Source organism: Ipomoea nil, unplaced genomic scaffold (assembly GCF_001879475.1).
Source record: "Ipomoea nil cultivar Tokyo-kokei standard unplaced genomic scaffold, Asagao_1.1 scaffold0019, whole genome shotgun sequence".
In the NCBI taxonomy this organism is placed as follows: domain Eukaryota; kingdom Viridiplantae; phylum Streptophyta; class Magnoliopsida; order Solanales; family Convolvulaceae; genus Ipomoea; species Ipomoea nil.
In genome coordinates, this window is record NW_017616447.1 from 1,404,733 (window position 1) to 1,419,968 (window position 15,236).

Sequence of the window (15,236 nt, forward strand, 5' to 3'; positions counted from 1 at the left end):
TAAGATGCCCATGTGGGTTAAAGTACGAGTGTTTTTTTTTAATTAATTAAATATTGAATAAAAATCTTCAAATGAATACAGTCGTCAAATGACAATCATTATATTATTGACTATGGTCCACCTTTGAAGGTATCGGTGACATAAAGTTCATTTTGTATATACTAATCAAGGGCTTTTGGTATTAACTTATGTGTTTGGTTTGAATTGTGGAATATAATATTCAATTCACTTGTTAAATTAAGGGTTATATTTTAGGTATTGATCAATTTACTATAATGTTATCAATAATACACACATGCATATATATATATATATATATATATATATATATATATATATATATATATATATATATATATATATATATATATATATATATATATATATGATCATATGAGAACACTTGCTTAGGTGAAAACATGTGAACAAATCGTGTGTATCCATTAAAAAATATTATATGGATGCACACGATTTGTTCTCACGTTCTCACCTAAGCAAGTGTTCTCATTGGAACCCTAATATATATATCTACAAATCTAATAAGAGCCAATAATGTTAGGCCCCTAACTGGAACAAAAAAAAAAATGTCGGTAGTAGTTGTTTCTTAAAATGAATGGTTCATATTATTTTGATTTTAGTATCTTTTAATGATTTTCCTTATTTAACCTCTATTATATTATTTTATTTCCTTAAATAACTCTAAATTCCGTTAGTATAAACTTTAATAACGGAATATTCCGTTAACTATTTATTATTCTCAACATACTCATTAATTTATATAAGAAAGGTTTTAGGTTCGAACCACATCCCAATTAGAGCTGGCTTGATTGTTAAACATATATTATGAATATGTTAAAATATATTAAAAAATACAATATAAAATTGGAATAAGGGTCAAATAGGCCATCAAACTGCACACGATAATGCAATTAGGCCACTGAACCTAAAAAAACAAACAATTAGGTCACTAAACTAACTAATTTCAAACAATTATTTCAATTTGAAGATTTCCAACAGGTCAACATGTCATCATCCCAAATTAATTATTTTTTAAAAAATAAAGTTTAATAATTAAATATTTAAATTAAAAAAAAAAAAGACTCCGGCCGGAGACGAAGAAACCTTCTTCGTCTTCGGTCGATTTCTTTGTCTCCACAGCCATGGCTGAAGACGAAGATTTTATTCGTCTCCATGGCCGGAACATAAACTTATTCCTATGAAATTTAACATAAACTTTGGTCAAATAATAATAATAATAATAATAATAATAATAATAATAATAATAATAATAACAATAATAATAATAATAATAATAATAATAATAATAATAATTATTATTATTATTATTATTATTATTATTATTATTATTATTATTATTATCATTATATGAAGGAGATTCGCAACAATATTGTTACTTCATTATGAGATGTTAGATCATGATTATGCTAATAATTTTATTTCAAAATGTTAAATTTTAATATGTAAACAAACTAATCTAAATTTTATGAAGATGTCCTTTTTTGTCTTTTTACATTTATCAACTTATCAAAAAGTTAATTTTACCTAACACTTTCAAGCATAACAACTCTTCGATCAGTTTTCAGCTCATAACTTATAGTTTTTCAGCTTTCAACTAGATTTGCCAAACATAGCCTAATTAGTTGATAACTTATTGTATGTTTTTATTATTTATTTACACTTTTAAGATGTAAATTTGCTAGGTTAAATGATTAGCTTTAAACCTTACAAAAATTAATAATGATTCTTTATTTTGTGATATTGGTTTTGTCCTCATCGCTTAAATTTTGAAATATATATGCAATTAGTCAGTAAAATGAATATTAATTTATTATCAAAAAAATTGTTGTTGATCAAACAATTGACAACTTTTTATTTGATAAAAGAATAAAAAGAGTGACAATGTATATTTAAGTAAATGTAAATGTTTTTTAGGAAAAATTACAAATTTTCGTCATAAGTTATACGGTAATTGTATAATTCGTCCATATATAATTGTTTGTCGTGTTCACTTCTTGTTCCTAAGTTATAATTGATGTCGTAAATTTCTTCATTTTAATAATATAAGTTGTGCTCAATCTTTGTCCATAAGCTATACTAACATTGCAAATTTCATCCCTAATGTTTTGTTAGTAAAGTAACGAAATTTGCAACATCAATTACAGAGTATATCTTAGGGACGAAGAGTGAGAACAAACAACAATTAGAGACGAATTCTACAATTACCCTATAACTTATTGATAAAAGTTATAATTTTCCTTATTTTTTACTATTATATAAATTTTGTGTTATGTGAAAAGTTCGAAAGTAATATTTGATAACCTTAATTATAATTATGAATAATAATGGGCACAATCATATATGATATGATATATATAATAATATTGTATGATGGGTATTAATTAATGTGAAGTAACATGATAAATTTTTTATACGAAGTATAAATTTGATCCCCTAATCAAGACTTTCACTCCGCCCATATAGTAGTTAATGCAATTGGATCTTACAATAAATGGCAAACAATTGGATAATCAAATAAATGTTGGAGATGGTAAAGCCAAAAGTCGTATTGTGAAACGCCAATATTTAACAAAATCACTTTCAAATCCCCATAAGTCACAATACGATATCATATCGATCGTTTATATTGGTGGGGAACCTTTTCCCCATTTTTATTTCCAGCTTTATTATATTTAATAAAGATTAAAGATTATATTTAAAGAAGAAACGTGGTGAGGAAGCTAAAAAGAGCATTTAAGTCTGAAATAAATTCAAACAATAAAGGAGGGTCATTGCATTGCATGTGTTAATATTGGAAAGTAAATATATATATATATATATATATACCACAGAACTAAGACGAAGATTGTATTGAATTGTTTTAATTATTTAAAGGGGCCGGGTTGAATTGGAAAGAAATCCAAGACAGAGAGGGTAAAGAAAATGTTGGAAGAGATAATGAGTTTGGAGAAGAAGGGCGAAGGGATAGTGAAGAGGCAGTGTTTTGGGAGGAAAAGGGTGGTGGTGTCAATTCCAAGTGGTTTACAGTTAGAATTAGAGGAGATGGATGATTTGAATACCGGAGGGCGAGGCACAGAAACAAAGAAGCATTGCAGTTGTGAGATGTGGTTGTCTCCTCTGGAATCCTTGCCTACAGATGTTGTGGTTAGGATAATATTGGGGGTTGATCATGATGATTTGAGCAGGCTGTTTCATGTGTCCAAGACCATTCGAGAAGTGACAATGATCGCTAAGAAATGGCATTTTGAGTATAGTACACCCACAAAAACCAACCACCAGCTGCTCGATGACGATGAGGATTCAGTTGAATTGGAAGCACCAAATGCTCCAAGACAGACGACAAGACTTCCAGAGCTTCGGTTAAGCCATAAGAAGTTGTCTTCTATTGCCGTAGTCCTGTTTCCATGAATTCAAATTATTAAGTGCATGCAGTGAGGTGATGAGCCAGCGAGAATTGTATTGCTCAGCTCGCTGCATGTTTTGTTTTAATTTGGATCTGACAATTCAAGCTTGTTTTAATTTGCCAAACTTCCACTGCTGCAGTACGTGCTGCTTAATTAATTAGCTAGCTGATCCTTCTTCTTCTTCTTCTTCTTCTTCAACCTTCTGTACTTGTTGAAGACTTACCGCAAGCTTAGCTTGCTGCTTGTGTGTAAGCAAAATGATTAGATTTATTAGCTAGGCTCTTCCATTTTCATGTATATCAAATTATTTATGAATGGGTACGGTTTAGAAGCGATATGATGCATGTTTTGTTTATTTCCTCATCTCATCTAAGAATAGAATCATAATTTTCATACATACTCATCTTCCCTACTTGTATATATATTCTCTTTATCATCATCATCATCCTCAATGTCTCTATTCCCTTCTTCATCATTCACAAATTGCTTTGGGTGAGGATTCATAGTGGATTGCAAATTAAAATTCTTTAACATTCGGATTTTCCTACAAAAGAATTAAAAAAAAAAAAAAGAGAGTTAACAATTAACTACATAATAATGCATGCTATCATATTCTTTAACTGTGTGAATGTGTATATTTGTTTATGGAAGCCTTTACTTTTTTTTTTTTTTTTTTTAGGTGATATGGTGTAAATTGATTGTTAATATTAATTTCTTAAAATCAATTCCCACACTGCCTACTAAATCACTTATTGAATGCTTGCATTATATTTTTTTGTCTAATTATATTGGTGTCTCACCGGAATTCACTAGTGGGTGCTGTCCGGCCATGTCCCTGTTGAGGTATGTATTGTTTTGAGTACAGGCATGACATGCATCGCCCAAGATTTTATTTAAATTCATAATAATCATGCCAAATTAAATACTTTTCAAACTGTAATTTATACTCCGTAGTTGTTATTTGGATTATAATAATAAAAGAGCTGATGAAGCACAGTATGTACCATGCATCACCTCTTTAATTTCAATTCCACCATGATGCATGGAATTGGTAACCGTAAATAATAATAATAGAATGCACGCGGCATTTGGTTTGTGACGATATGATTGCTAGCGCCCGCCGCCGCCATATGGGAAATCAGCAATATAATGGAACGGTTTTTTGGGGCTGGAGCAGTTAGCTAGTTTACCGGTACGTACTATACTATACGGTGTTAATTATTATTAATATTAGTTGCTGCATGCAAGCAATGCAATGCAATGCGTTTTTCAGTGTTCGATCGCCAAGGAATTGAAGAGACGCATATATATATATATATATATATATATATATATATATATATATATATATATATATATATATATATATATATATATATAGTTTGCTTTTAATGCATTTTTGAATTGGCTTTTTTTATTTGCATTAAAATCTTGCCGATTCCATTTACCGATTCTACCTACTTAGTTATTAGCATTTTGTTTTAATTGGTAACTATTCATTATCCATATCCATAAAATAATTAAAATTCAAATTAAAATTAAAATAATAATAATAATTTTTTTTGGTAAAGAAAATAATAATAATAATGGTAAGCCTTTTAATTTGTACTGATTTTAAATGCATGGTTACCATTAAGCTAAGTTTATTATTCTTATTACGTAGGGTATGTATGTACTATGTAGAAAGCTAGGCACCCTTCTTGAGCTGTACCTACTGTTTTACAAATCTAAACAGATCATTTGCATGTATTGGTACGACCAACGACTGTTGCTTTTCTTCCATCATTAATAATATATCTTTTCGAATTTGGAACTTAGCTTAATCTATCTCATCTTTTCGATGGATAAAATATAATTGTTGATTCATCACATTGCATGCTTATATATATGGGTCGATCCAGAGAGTGAGTTATTATGATCTAGGCTACTATTTTTTAATACTACTTGATAAAGTGTAGCTCTGATTTTGCATTACTTTTAATATATTATTATGGCTAGGTCATTAATTAATTAACAAGCTAGATTCTACAATATATATATAGATCGAGGTGAAGTGAAGTGAAGATTGAGGGCGGTAATATGATGGTAAGGTCAGCGGGTAGTTGTTGTTTTTTGCATATGAGGTTGAGTGATTATGGGGTGAATAGCAATAGGTTCCAGTTGGAGAAAGCAGTATGTAATCATGGCTTCTTCATGATGGCTCCAAACCATTGGGACACTCTAACCAAAACCTTCACTCGCCCATTGCGCCTCACCACCTCTCTCTCTCTCATCGTTTCCGTCTCCCAACCACCAACACAAAATCAACATCTCCTTCTCAAAATTCATCATGCAACTCTACTTTCTCCTCAAGATCAACATGCCATCAAGGTATATATACATATATTTAATTATGTACCTAGCTACATACATAATGCATATATATATTATCAATATTTACATATGTAGTCATCACGTGCATATATATATGTGTATGTAGGCTCAGGTGGCGAGAATGTTTAGATTGTCTGTTGGAGATGAAAATGCCATACAAGAATTCCATAAGTTACACCTAGACGCAAGAAACCAAGGATTTGGTCGTTTGTTTCGCTCTCCCTCACTCTTTGAAGATATTGTCAAGACTCTTCTTCTTTGTAATTGCAAGTAAGTAATTATATATTCTGATCTTCAATTGGATCTTTAATATATATATATATATACTACTCCGATCCGTAATATATTATATATATGTAGTTGGGGGCGATCACTAGAAATGGCTAAAGCGCTTTGCAAGTTTCAATATGAGCTTGACAAAGGTGTTCTTGTAAAGAGAAATGGTAGAAGAAAATTGAAAAGGAAACGATCATCAGTAGTACAAGCATGCAATAGCTTAGGAAACTTTCCAAGCTGTGAGGAGATTGCACGGCTAAGTGGAAGTGATGAGCTTAACAAATTCTGCAATTTGGGGTTTCGAGCCCGTTTCATCTTTTGCCTTGCTCAACGCATTGTCAATGGGAAACTTCCACTACAAAAATATGAGATGATGATAAATGAGAATACCAAAAATATAACACAAATCATGGCATCCCTTGAAACAATAAAAGGAGTTTCCAACTTTGCTAGTGCCAATATCATGATGTGTCTTGGCTGCTATCAGTTCATCCCTTGTGACACCGAGACCATTCGTCACTTGAAAGAGGTATATATATATTTAGATATTCTTTTAACGTGAGATTAATAATACAATGCATTCTATAATTACTTAATTTGCGGTTTTTGATATATAGTTTCATGGAATTAAAGATTGCTCCAAAACAAGTGTTGCATCCAATATCAAAATGCTTTATGAGACTTACAGTCCTTTCCATTGCTTAGCATATTGGTAATTAAATTATTCAATTACAACTACTTTTTCTATAGGATATTAAATATTTTCATCTCACCGGCCTCTCATCATTTTTCAGGTTTGAACTTGTAAAGGAATATGAAAGACAACTTGGAAAGTCATTGAGTGAATTGAAAAATTCGGAGTATGTCTCCGTCACCGCCAAGAAAAGCAGAAAGCTAAGTAATAGTGAATGAAAGCTAGTGTGGATCTAGAGCTAGTAGTGGGAATATATCATGAAGATTTGTCTCTTAGACCATTATTGTATCTTTTGCCTATCATGACTATTGCCCACATCTTTTTTTTTTTTTTGTTTTGTTTTGTTTTTTGTTTTTTGTTTTTTGTTTTTTGTTTTTTTTGTTTTGTTTTTTTTTTTTTTGTTTTAAATCTTCTTCTGTTTTTTTTAAGAAAACTAATATGTCAATTGCACGGACTAAATATTTGAAATATTTAAATCATGTTATATTATTAAAAGAACTATTAATGTTATTAAATTTCATATATAAAAAGGGAATATGATATTTATTCTTTTATAAATTTTGCTATAAATATTTAGAATTAAAATAAGAATTGATATTTAAGGTGAGTAATGATATTTATGGGAGCATATACACATTATTGCGTACACTTAAACTATCATTGTTCCCTACAATTTTTGTAAGATAATCAATAATGACAATTACAAAAAATAGCATCATGTCGTGGATTGAAAATTTAAGACTAAATGTGACAGAACTATTATAATCGGATGACCCCAAATGGTATTAAATCTTACTACAAATAAAAACTATATTAAAATTTTAATACAACATTTATTAAATTAATATCTATAATTATTGTTTTTTATACAACATTATGAATACTTATGTGTTAATATTAATGTTTATTATTTATATATTTATTACAAATTAAATAATCTATAATTATAGGTTTTATTATAAATGTTAATATATTACACATAATGTTTATTTTAAAGATATTTTAACATCAAAATCTCTTAAATTTTAAATACATTTATTGCATTGTATGCCATAACCCAAAGAACACCCTAAATGTAAATAAATAATTTATAACTCGTCTTCTAATATAAAATAGCAATAAGAAGCAGTAAATGCTTAATTGCAAAAACTTCCAGCCTACAAAAAACGGTGCCGTTTAAAATATGACATACGAAATTTTATCAGTCGATTTTAAAAATCATTGGGTTTATCAAATATTAATTCCACCGTCCTAGATGAATCCCTAAGATCTAGGTTATATTATGACAGTGTAAATGTGAAAGGAAATAATATATGTGCAATGCATCTCTGTTGTTTAGTCACTCGAAACGATATCCAAAAGCGGCCATTAAAAGCTGAAGGTTATCGTATCGAGACGCAACTCTCCAGTTGTACCCTATACCCACTATATATACATCGTTAACTTGGAATACAAACACTAGAAATACAATTACCAGTAGCTTATTGTGCTCTTCAATCTTCTCTCCCATCATGGGTCTATTCATTCTTGGACATGCATGATTTGTCAACCTTCAAAACAAGAAGCACAATAAAGGATGAAGGAAAGAAAATGGTCATCCGAAATCAAGAGTATAGAAGTCGGCTTCCATGATGTAGAGGTATATGAATTTAAAACATATTGTATTTCAGTATGCAAAAACTAAATTCCTAAGCAAACTAAATTTAACACGTTGTATTTCAGTATGTCATTAGTCGTGTAGTTGAGATCTATTCAGAAACTTTCAAAAGGTGTTTGCTTGATGTGTTGTCATCATCTAAGGGGGCCAAGAAGATCAAATAAAGTATTGTTAAAGTTAAAAAAAAAAGATTGATGGTTTGGATGATGTTTTGTAAACTATGTTTCTGGACAATATTGCTTCAAAATGGTGGTTTGTTTGATGAACAATTTGGCCTAACGACAATCCTACATTGAACTATGAATAATCTATCTATACTATATATAAAAACAAAATCCTGAAAATTAACTTCCCGCCCAATTCTTAAAAAATCTATCTTTCTAATAAAATATATTGTTTTTTACTTTTATATTCGTACTATAATTCTATGTTAAAATTTCTATTCTAATATTACAAAATAGTGTAATACAATTCCTATTATAATCTATATCTATACTATCTATCTATCTATCTATCTATCTTTAATTCTATACTATATATAAAAACAAAATCATGAACTTTAAATTCCTGCCCAATTCCTAGAAAAGCTCTCTTTCTAATAAAAATATATTGTTTTCTATTTTCATATTCGTACTATAATTCTAGGTTAAAAGTTCTATTCTAATATATATATTATAAAATAGTGTAATACAATTCCTATTCTAATCTATACTTCTATACTATATATAAAAACAAAATAATGAACTTTAACTTCCCTCCCAATTCCTAAAAATTCTGTATTTTTAATAAAAATATATTGTTTTCTACTTTCCTATTCGTACTATAATTCTAGGTTTAAATTCCTATTGTAATATTATAAAATAGTGTAATACAATTCCTATTCTAACCTATACTATATATAAAAACAAAATCTTGAACTTTAACTTCCCGCCCAATTCCTAAAAAACTCTATTTCTAATAAAAATATATTGTTTTCTACTTTCTATTGGTACTATAATTCTAGGTTTAAATTCCTATTATAATATTATAAAATAGTGTAATACAATTCATATTCTAATCTATACTATATATAAAAACAAAATGAACTTTAACTTCTCGCCCAATTCCTAAAAAAATCTCTCTTTCTAATAAAATATATTGTTTTATACTTTTATATTCGTACTATAATTTTAGGTTAAAATTCCTATTATATTATTATAAAATAGTGTAATACAATTCCTATTCTAAACTATATCTATACTTCTATACTATATATAAAAATAAAATCTTAAACTTTAACTTCCCGCCCAATTCCTAGAAAATCTCTCTGTCTAATAAAATATATTGTTTTCTATTTTCCTATTCGTACTATAATTCTAGGTTAAAAGTTCTAATAATATATATATATATATATATATATATATATATATATATATATATATATATATATATATATATATATATATATATATATATTATAAAATAGTGTAATACATGCAATTCCTATTCTTCTCCCAATACCATTCCTATTCTAATCTATCTATACTATATATAAAAACAAAATCCTGAAATTTAGAGTCCGTTTACTAACAGAAAACTGTTCTCTGTTTTCTGTTTTCTAATTTTTCAGTTTTCTAATTTTTCAGTTTTCATTCTCTGTTTTCCATTCTCAGTTTTCTGTTTAGAAAAATTGTTCACTAATTGAAAATTGTTCTCTGTTTTCTAATTTTTCATTTTTCACTTAAAATTTAGTTTAGATAATATTAATATTTTTTGAGCTAATATTTAATATATATATATATATATATATATATATATATATATATATATATATATATATATATATATATATATTTTGGATATATTCATTTGAATGACATGTATATAAATATATATAACTTTTACTTTGAATACTAATATATGTGAGATTTATCTGGACCAAACTTGTATTATGATATAACATAATTAAAAATATTGAAACTAATAATCTATTGAGTTCAATCAAAATCTAAAACATTATATAGAATTTAATTCTTAATTTTGATAATGTAATAATATCTAACTTTAAAGTGTAAGCAAATAAATTATGTTTAAATAAGTAAAGTAAGTAGAAAAGATAGAAGATAGTGATAAGTAAAATAAGATGATAATGAATGTAATCATTGTAATGTGGTTATAGTGACATATAACTAAATAGATGATAGATGATTCTGTTTTCCATTTCGAAAACAATTTTTAAGTGTGCTTCAGTTTTCCAGAAATTTCCAGAAATTATTTTTAGTTTTCAAAATGGAAACTGTGTTAGTAAACATGTTTTCTGTTTTCTATTTTTCAGTTTCCGGAAATTTCCAAATTTCCAGTTAGTAAACGACCCTTTAACTTCCCTCCCAATTCCTAAAAAATATCTCTTTCTAATAAAATATATTGTTTTCTACTTTAATATACTATAATTTTATGTTAAAATTTCTATTCTAATATTATAAAATAGTGTAATACTATTCATATTCTAATCTATATCTTTTTTTACATTGTAGTATCTGTTCATATACTTTCTCAACCGACTGAAACACAAAGAACCAATAACGCCTCCACTGAGGCTTGAACTCATAATCTTCCAAATGGAAGTCCAACCTGGATACCATTAGACCACATAGTCCTGGTTAATCTATATCTATTATATACTATATATAAAAACAAAATTATGAACTTTAAATTCCCGCCTAATTCCTAGAAATCTCTCTTTCTAATAAAAATATATTGTTTTCTATTTTTCTGTTATATATATATATATATATATATATATATATATATATATATATATATATATATATATATATATATATATATATATATATATATATTATAAAATAGTGTAATACAATTCCTATTCTAATCTATATCTATACTATATATGTGACACCCCGCAAATCTAAATTCTATTTAGGGATTAATTAAGTAATTAATCCTAATCTAATTGGTGAAATATTCTTTAAATTCCTGAAAATTCAATAGTCGGGGACTAGTAATTGACTAATCAACCCAAGTCAAGGTGTTGTAACTAAAGCTTTGAGAACAGTTCCCTTGTTCCCTTACACTTCTTCATCTTAGTAAAGGTAATGAAGACATTTCACCTCATGTTTGTATTACAAGCTAACCTAGAAGACACCTTTCATTCTTTCCCTTACACTTTCAAAACATATGCTCTTCCTTCTCTCTAAAAGTTAGCTAGCTTTTCTTCCAAGCTAAGTTGAAGCTTTCCAAGATCTTCAAAGTTTGTCTCCAAGATTCCACCTTTCATACTCTTGAGCATCTAGGAGGGTAAGATCTATGTTCCTTTTGTGTTTTTAGTGTTTTCTAAGCTATCTTTTCCTAAAGATGAAATCTTTATGATCTTTTGGTGTGTTCTTGAAGTGGGTGTTGAAGGTGAACCTTGGTAGGGGCTTTGGGAAGTGTTTACCTATATGAAGATTTCTTGGATTCTACATGTGATTTTGCTATCAAATGTGAGATTTGATGCATTGTCTTGTGAGAATGCATATTTAGAGCTTGTTATTAGGGTTCTTGTATGCCAATGATTGGCTATTCCTTTGATTCAAGTCATTTTGTTGTATTTGGTGAGATTTGGCATGTTTTGGACTTGAATTTGAGCTTGGAGTTGAAAATCCCCGAAGGGATTATTTTGGTACAGGTGATGTACCCACGGGCGGAACGGCGGGTAGTGCACTACCCGCCGCCCCACCCGCGAGGTACAGGTGGTTCGTGGGAGTGGTTCCCGCAGGTGGAACCACGGGTGGGGGTCCACTCGTGGCTCCACCCGCGGGTACGTGTGTGGTGATGTTTGGGGATTGGTTCCCCGTGATTCTTTTGACTCGGTAATTGATGTTTTGACTTCCTGATGTTCTTTTGTTGGGCTTTATGAGTGTCTTCTTGATGTTTCGTATATCTAGAACTATATGGTAGGAATCCATGTAGGATTTGGTGTCTTGAATCGTGCTAAGTGTTCAACCTTGTGATTCGTTGAACCATGATGAGTCTTGTACGTTCTTCGGAACTATGTTTTGTTTACCCGTTTGATAATCATGCTAGTTTAATGTTGAAATGCTAGCGTGTATGGTTTGTCCTTTCCTATTGTGGATGATAACTTGTGTTGATCATCTTTGTTGTCGGATTGTGATCCTTTCTTGTTGAGTATGGTTTCATAACTTCGTTGTGATCCGTTGATTGATTCCTATGATGAATGTGTGTGTTGGCTGTATCTGGATTGCACGATTAATGGTATGGGACATTAATCACCAAGGTACAGATGTGGTCCTCGTGGTGGCCATGCATGAGTTTGGTGGTTTATTATCGTGAGTATAGCTCACACGGTTTGGCGGTTTTGTGATGTGACTTTGCAATGTACCCTCGTGTACTATGCGTTCGGCGGTTTTGTTTGGCGGTTGTTGGAGGGGGAACGACGGTTCCCGGAGGCAAAAGGTTGGACTTGGAAGTATAGGGTGGCACTCGGAGGTAAAGGTTGGAACCGTAATAAGGTCGGGGGTAGGTGTGACACCCCAAAAATCCACACTCCAAACCATGAATTAATTGAGTAATTAATTCTATTTCTTTTGAGGAATTGATTCCTAAAATCCTGATTTTTTGATACTCAAGGACTAGTATTTGACTAGTCAATCTTTAAATGGTGTTGCACCTTGTGCTTTGAGAGGAGTTCCCTTGTTCCTTACACTTTTTAAGAGTTAGTAAGGGTATCCTTGTCTTTTCACCAAGTGCTAGTTTTGTAACCTAAACCTAGAAGACTTCTTCATTTCATTCCCTTACATTTCCTAGAAAATATCTCTACCTTCTCTCTAGAATAGAAGAGTAGCTTGTTCTTCAAGCCAAAAGAAGCCTTTGTCAAGATTCCAAGTTTTGCTTCCAAGATTCAATCTTTCCTCTATTTTGGCATCTAGAAGGGTAAGATCTAAGCTTGTCTAGGCTTTTTGGTTCCATCTTAGTTGTCTTTTTCTTAAAGGTTGGATCTTTATGATCTTTTGGTTTGATCTTGAAGTGGGTTTGGCTAGTGAGCTTAGTGGAGAGCTTGTTGTGGTGTAAGAAGAGTCTTTTGGTCTTCAAGAGGTAACCCATGGTCTACAAAACCTATTTTGCTTACCTATATATGATTTCTTGGCTTCTATTTGTGTTTTGCTATGAAATGTGAGAGTTTATGCATTTATCTTGTGATATTGCATATCTAGAGCTTGTGTTTAGGATTCCTTTGTGCCATTGCTTGACATTTTCCTTGGTTCAAGTCATTTTGTTGTGTTTGGTGAGATTTGGCATGTTTTGGACTTGAATTTGTGTTTGGAGGAGAAAATCCCCGAAGGGATTTGTTGTGGTACAGGGGCGTACCCGCGGGCGGAACGGCGGGCGGGGCACCACCCGCCGGCCTACCCGCGGGAACGTGTTGCCTTGTGGGTGTTGTACCTGCGGGCGGGATCACGGGTGGGGCACTACCCGTGGGTCCACCCGCGGGGAACACAATGGTGTTGAGATGAGATTTGTTCCCCGTGATTTGTTTGTCTCGGTCTTTGATCTTTTGGCCTCCCGATGTTCTTTTGTGGAACTATTTGAGCGTCTTCTTGATGTTTCGTAGGTCTAGAGCTTTATGGTAGGTATCCATGTAGGATCTTTGGTGTTGTGTATCGTGCTAAGTGTTCAACATTGTGTTTCATTGAACCGTGTGGTGTTTTGTGTGTTCCTCGGAACTATCTTGAGTTTCCCCGTTGTTGAGCTTGCTAGTTATTATCTTAATGCTAGCGTCGTTGTTGTCGTTGGGTGGTGACCCGTCTCTTGATTGAGTATGTTTCTTACCTCTTTTGCAATCCGTTGCTTGTTTCGTGTGAGTGGTGGTGCGTGTGTGGCTCTACCTGGATTGCACGATTAGTGGTATGGGACGCTAGTCACCAAGGTATTGCAGCGGTCCTCGTGGTGGCCGTGACGTGATTATGGAGTTGTGGCTGAGTCCACATGATTGGGGGATAACATTGTGTTATCTGGGCATGTGTTGCCGTGAATTGGTGGGTTTTCGTTGGTGGTTATAAGTGGGGGACGACAGTCCCGGCGGAATAAGGTTGGACTTGGCTGTACAGGGGTTTTCCGGAGGTAATGGTTGGCTTTGAAGGTACAAGGTTGGGGGTAGCCATAAGGTTGGAACAGGGCATAAGGAAGGCATATCAACTCGTGATGGGTGATGTCACGAGGGCTTGTGTAGCCGTGTGGTGAGTTCTCTTCTCTCGTGACGTGTGTAGTCACGGAGTCTTGTGGTGTTTTGGCATGTGTTGCCGTTGGGTGAGTCTTTATCCTTGTGCGTGGTTAACCTTTGTGGTTGGGACGTGTTCCCGGTGTTATCCTTGTGAGTGGTTAGTCTTGTGTTGTTTTTTGATCTTGGCTTTTGACTTATATATATGTATTCCGTTTCGAAAATGGTTTTCATATTATATATCTACTTATTTATGATACTTAACGGTATTGGTGGGTTACCAGCATCTTTCGCTGACCGGGCGTCGCCCCGATGTTTATCTTTGTATCTTTCAGGTGATGCGTAGTCGAGCGCGATGTCCAGAGCCGGTAGCTTAGCACCTGTATCTTTAGACAATGTTGTTGAGGCATGTGTGCCAATGTCTTTAGATTGTTCTAGTTTGTTGTTTTTGGGATAGTGATACACTTGCAGATTGTCGCCGTAGCATATGCCAAGTGTGGTATACGTGGCATAACACCCCGTTTTGGATTCCTTTTATCCAGTTATCTTTTTATCTTCCGCTGTGCTAGTGTTTTG

The 15,236-nt window shown here is 31.6% G+C and overlaps 2 protein-coding genes across 2 annotated transcripts; both read left to right on the forward strand.

The window, feature by feature from the left end:
- The first annotated feature begins 2,961 nt into the window (after positions 1-2,961).
- On the forward strand, positions 2,962-3,447 carry LOC109172426 (F-box protein At1g61340-like). Its single transcript, XM_019321613.1, has one exon. It carries the CDS (start codon positions 2,962-2,964, stop codon positions 3,445-3,447), a length of 486 nt encoding a protein of 161 aa, XP_019177158.1.
- A 2,105-nt stretch (positions 3,448-5,552) lies between these two features.
- On the forward strand, positions 5,553-7,059 carry LOC109174250. The gene is made up of 5 exons (XM_019323522.1): positions 5,553-5,813; positions 5,923-6,086; positions 6,177-6,621; positions 6,710-6,804; positions 6,887-7,059. Exons 1-5 carry the CDS (start codon positions 5,562-5,564, stop codon positions 7,002-7,004), a joined length of 1,074 nt encoding a protein of 357 aa, XP_019179067.1. The 5' UTR covers positions 5,553-5,561; the 3' UTR covers positions 7,005-7,059.
- The last annotated feature ends 8,177 nt before the right edge of the window (positions 7,060-15,236 follow it).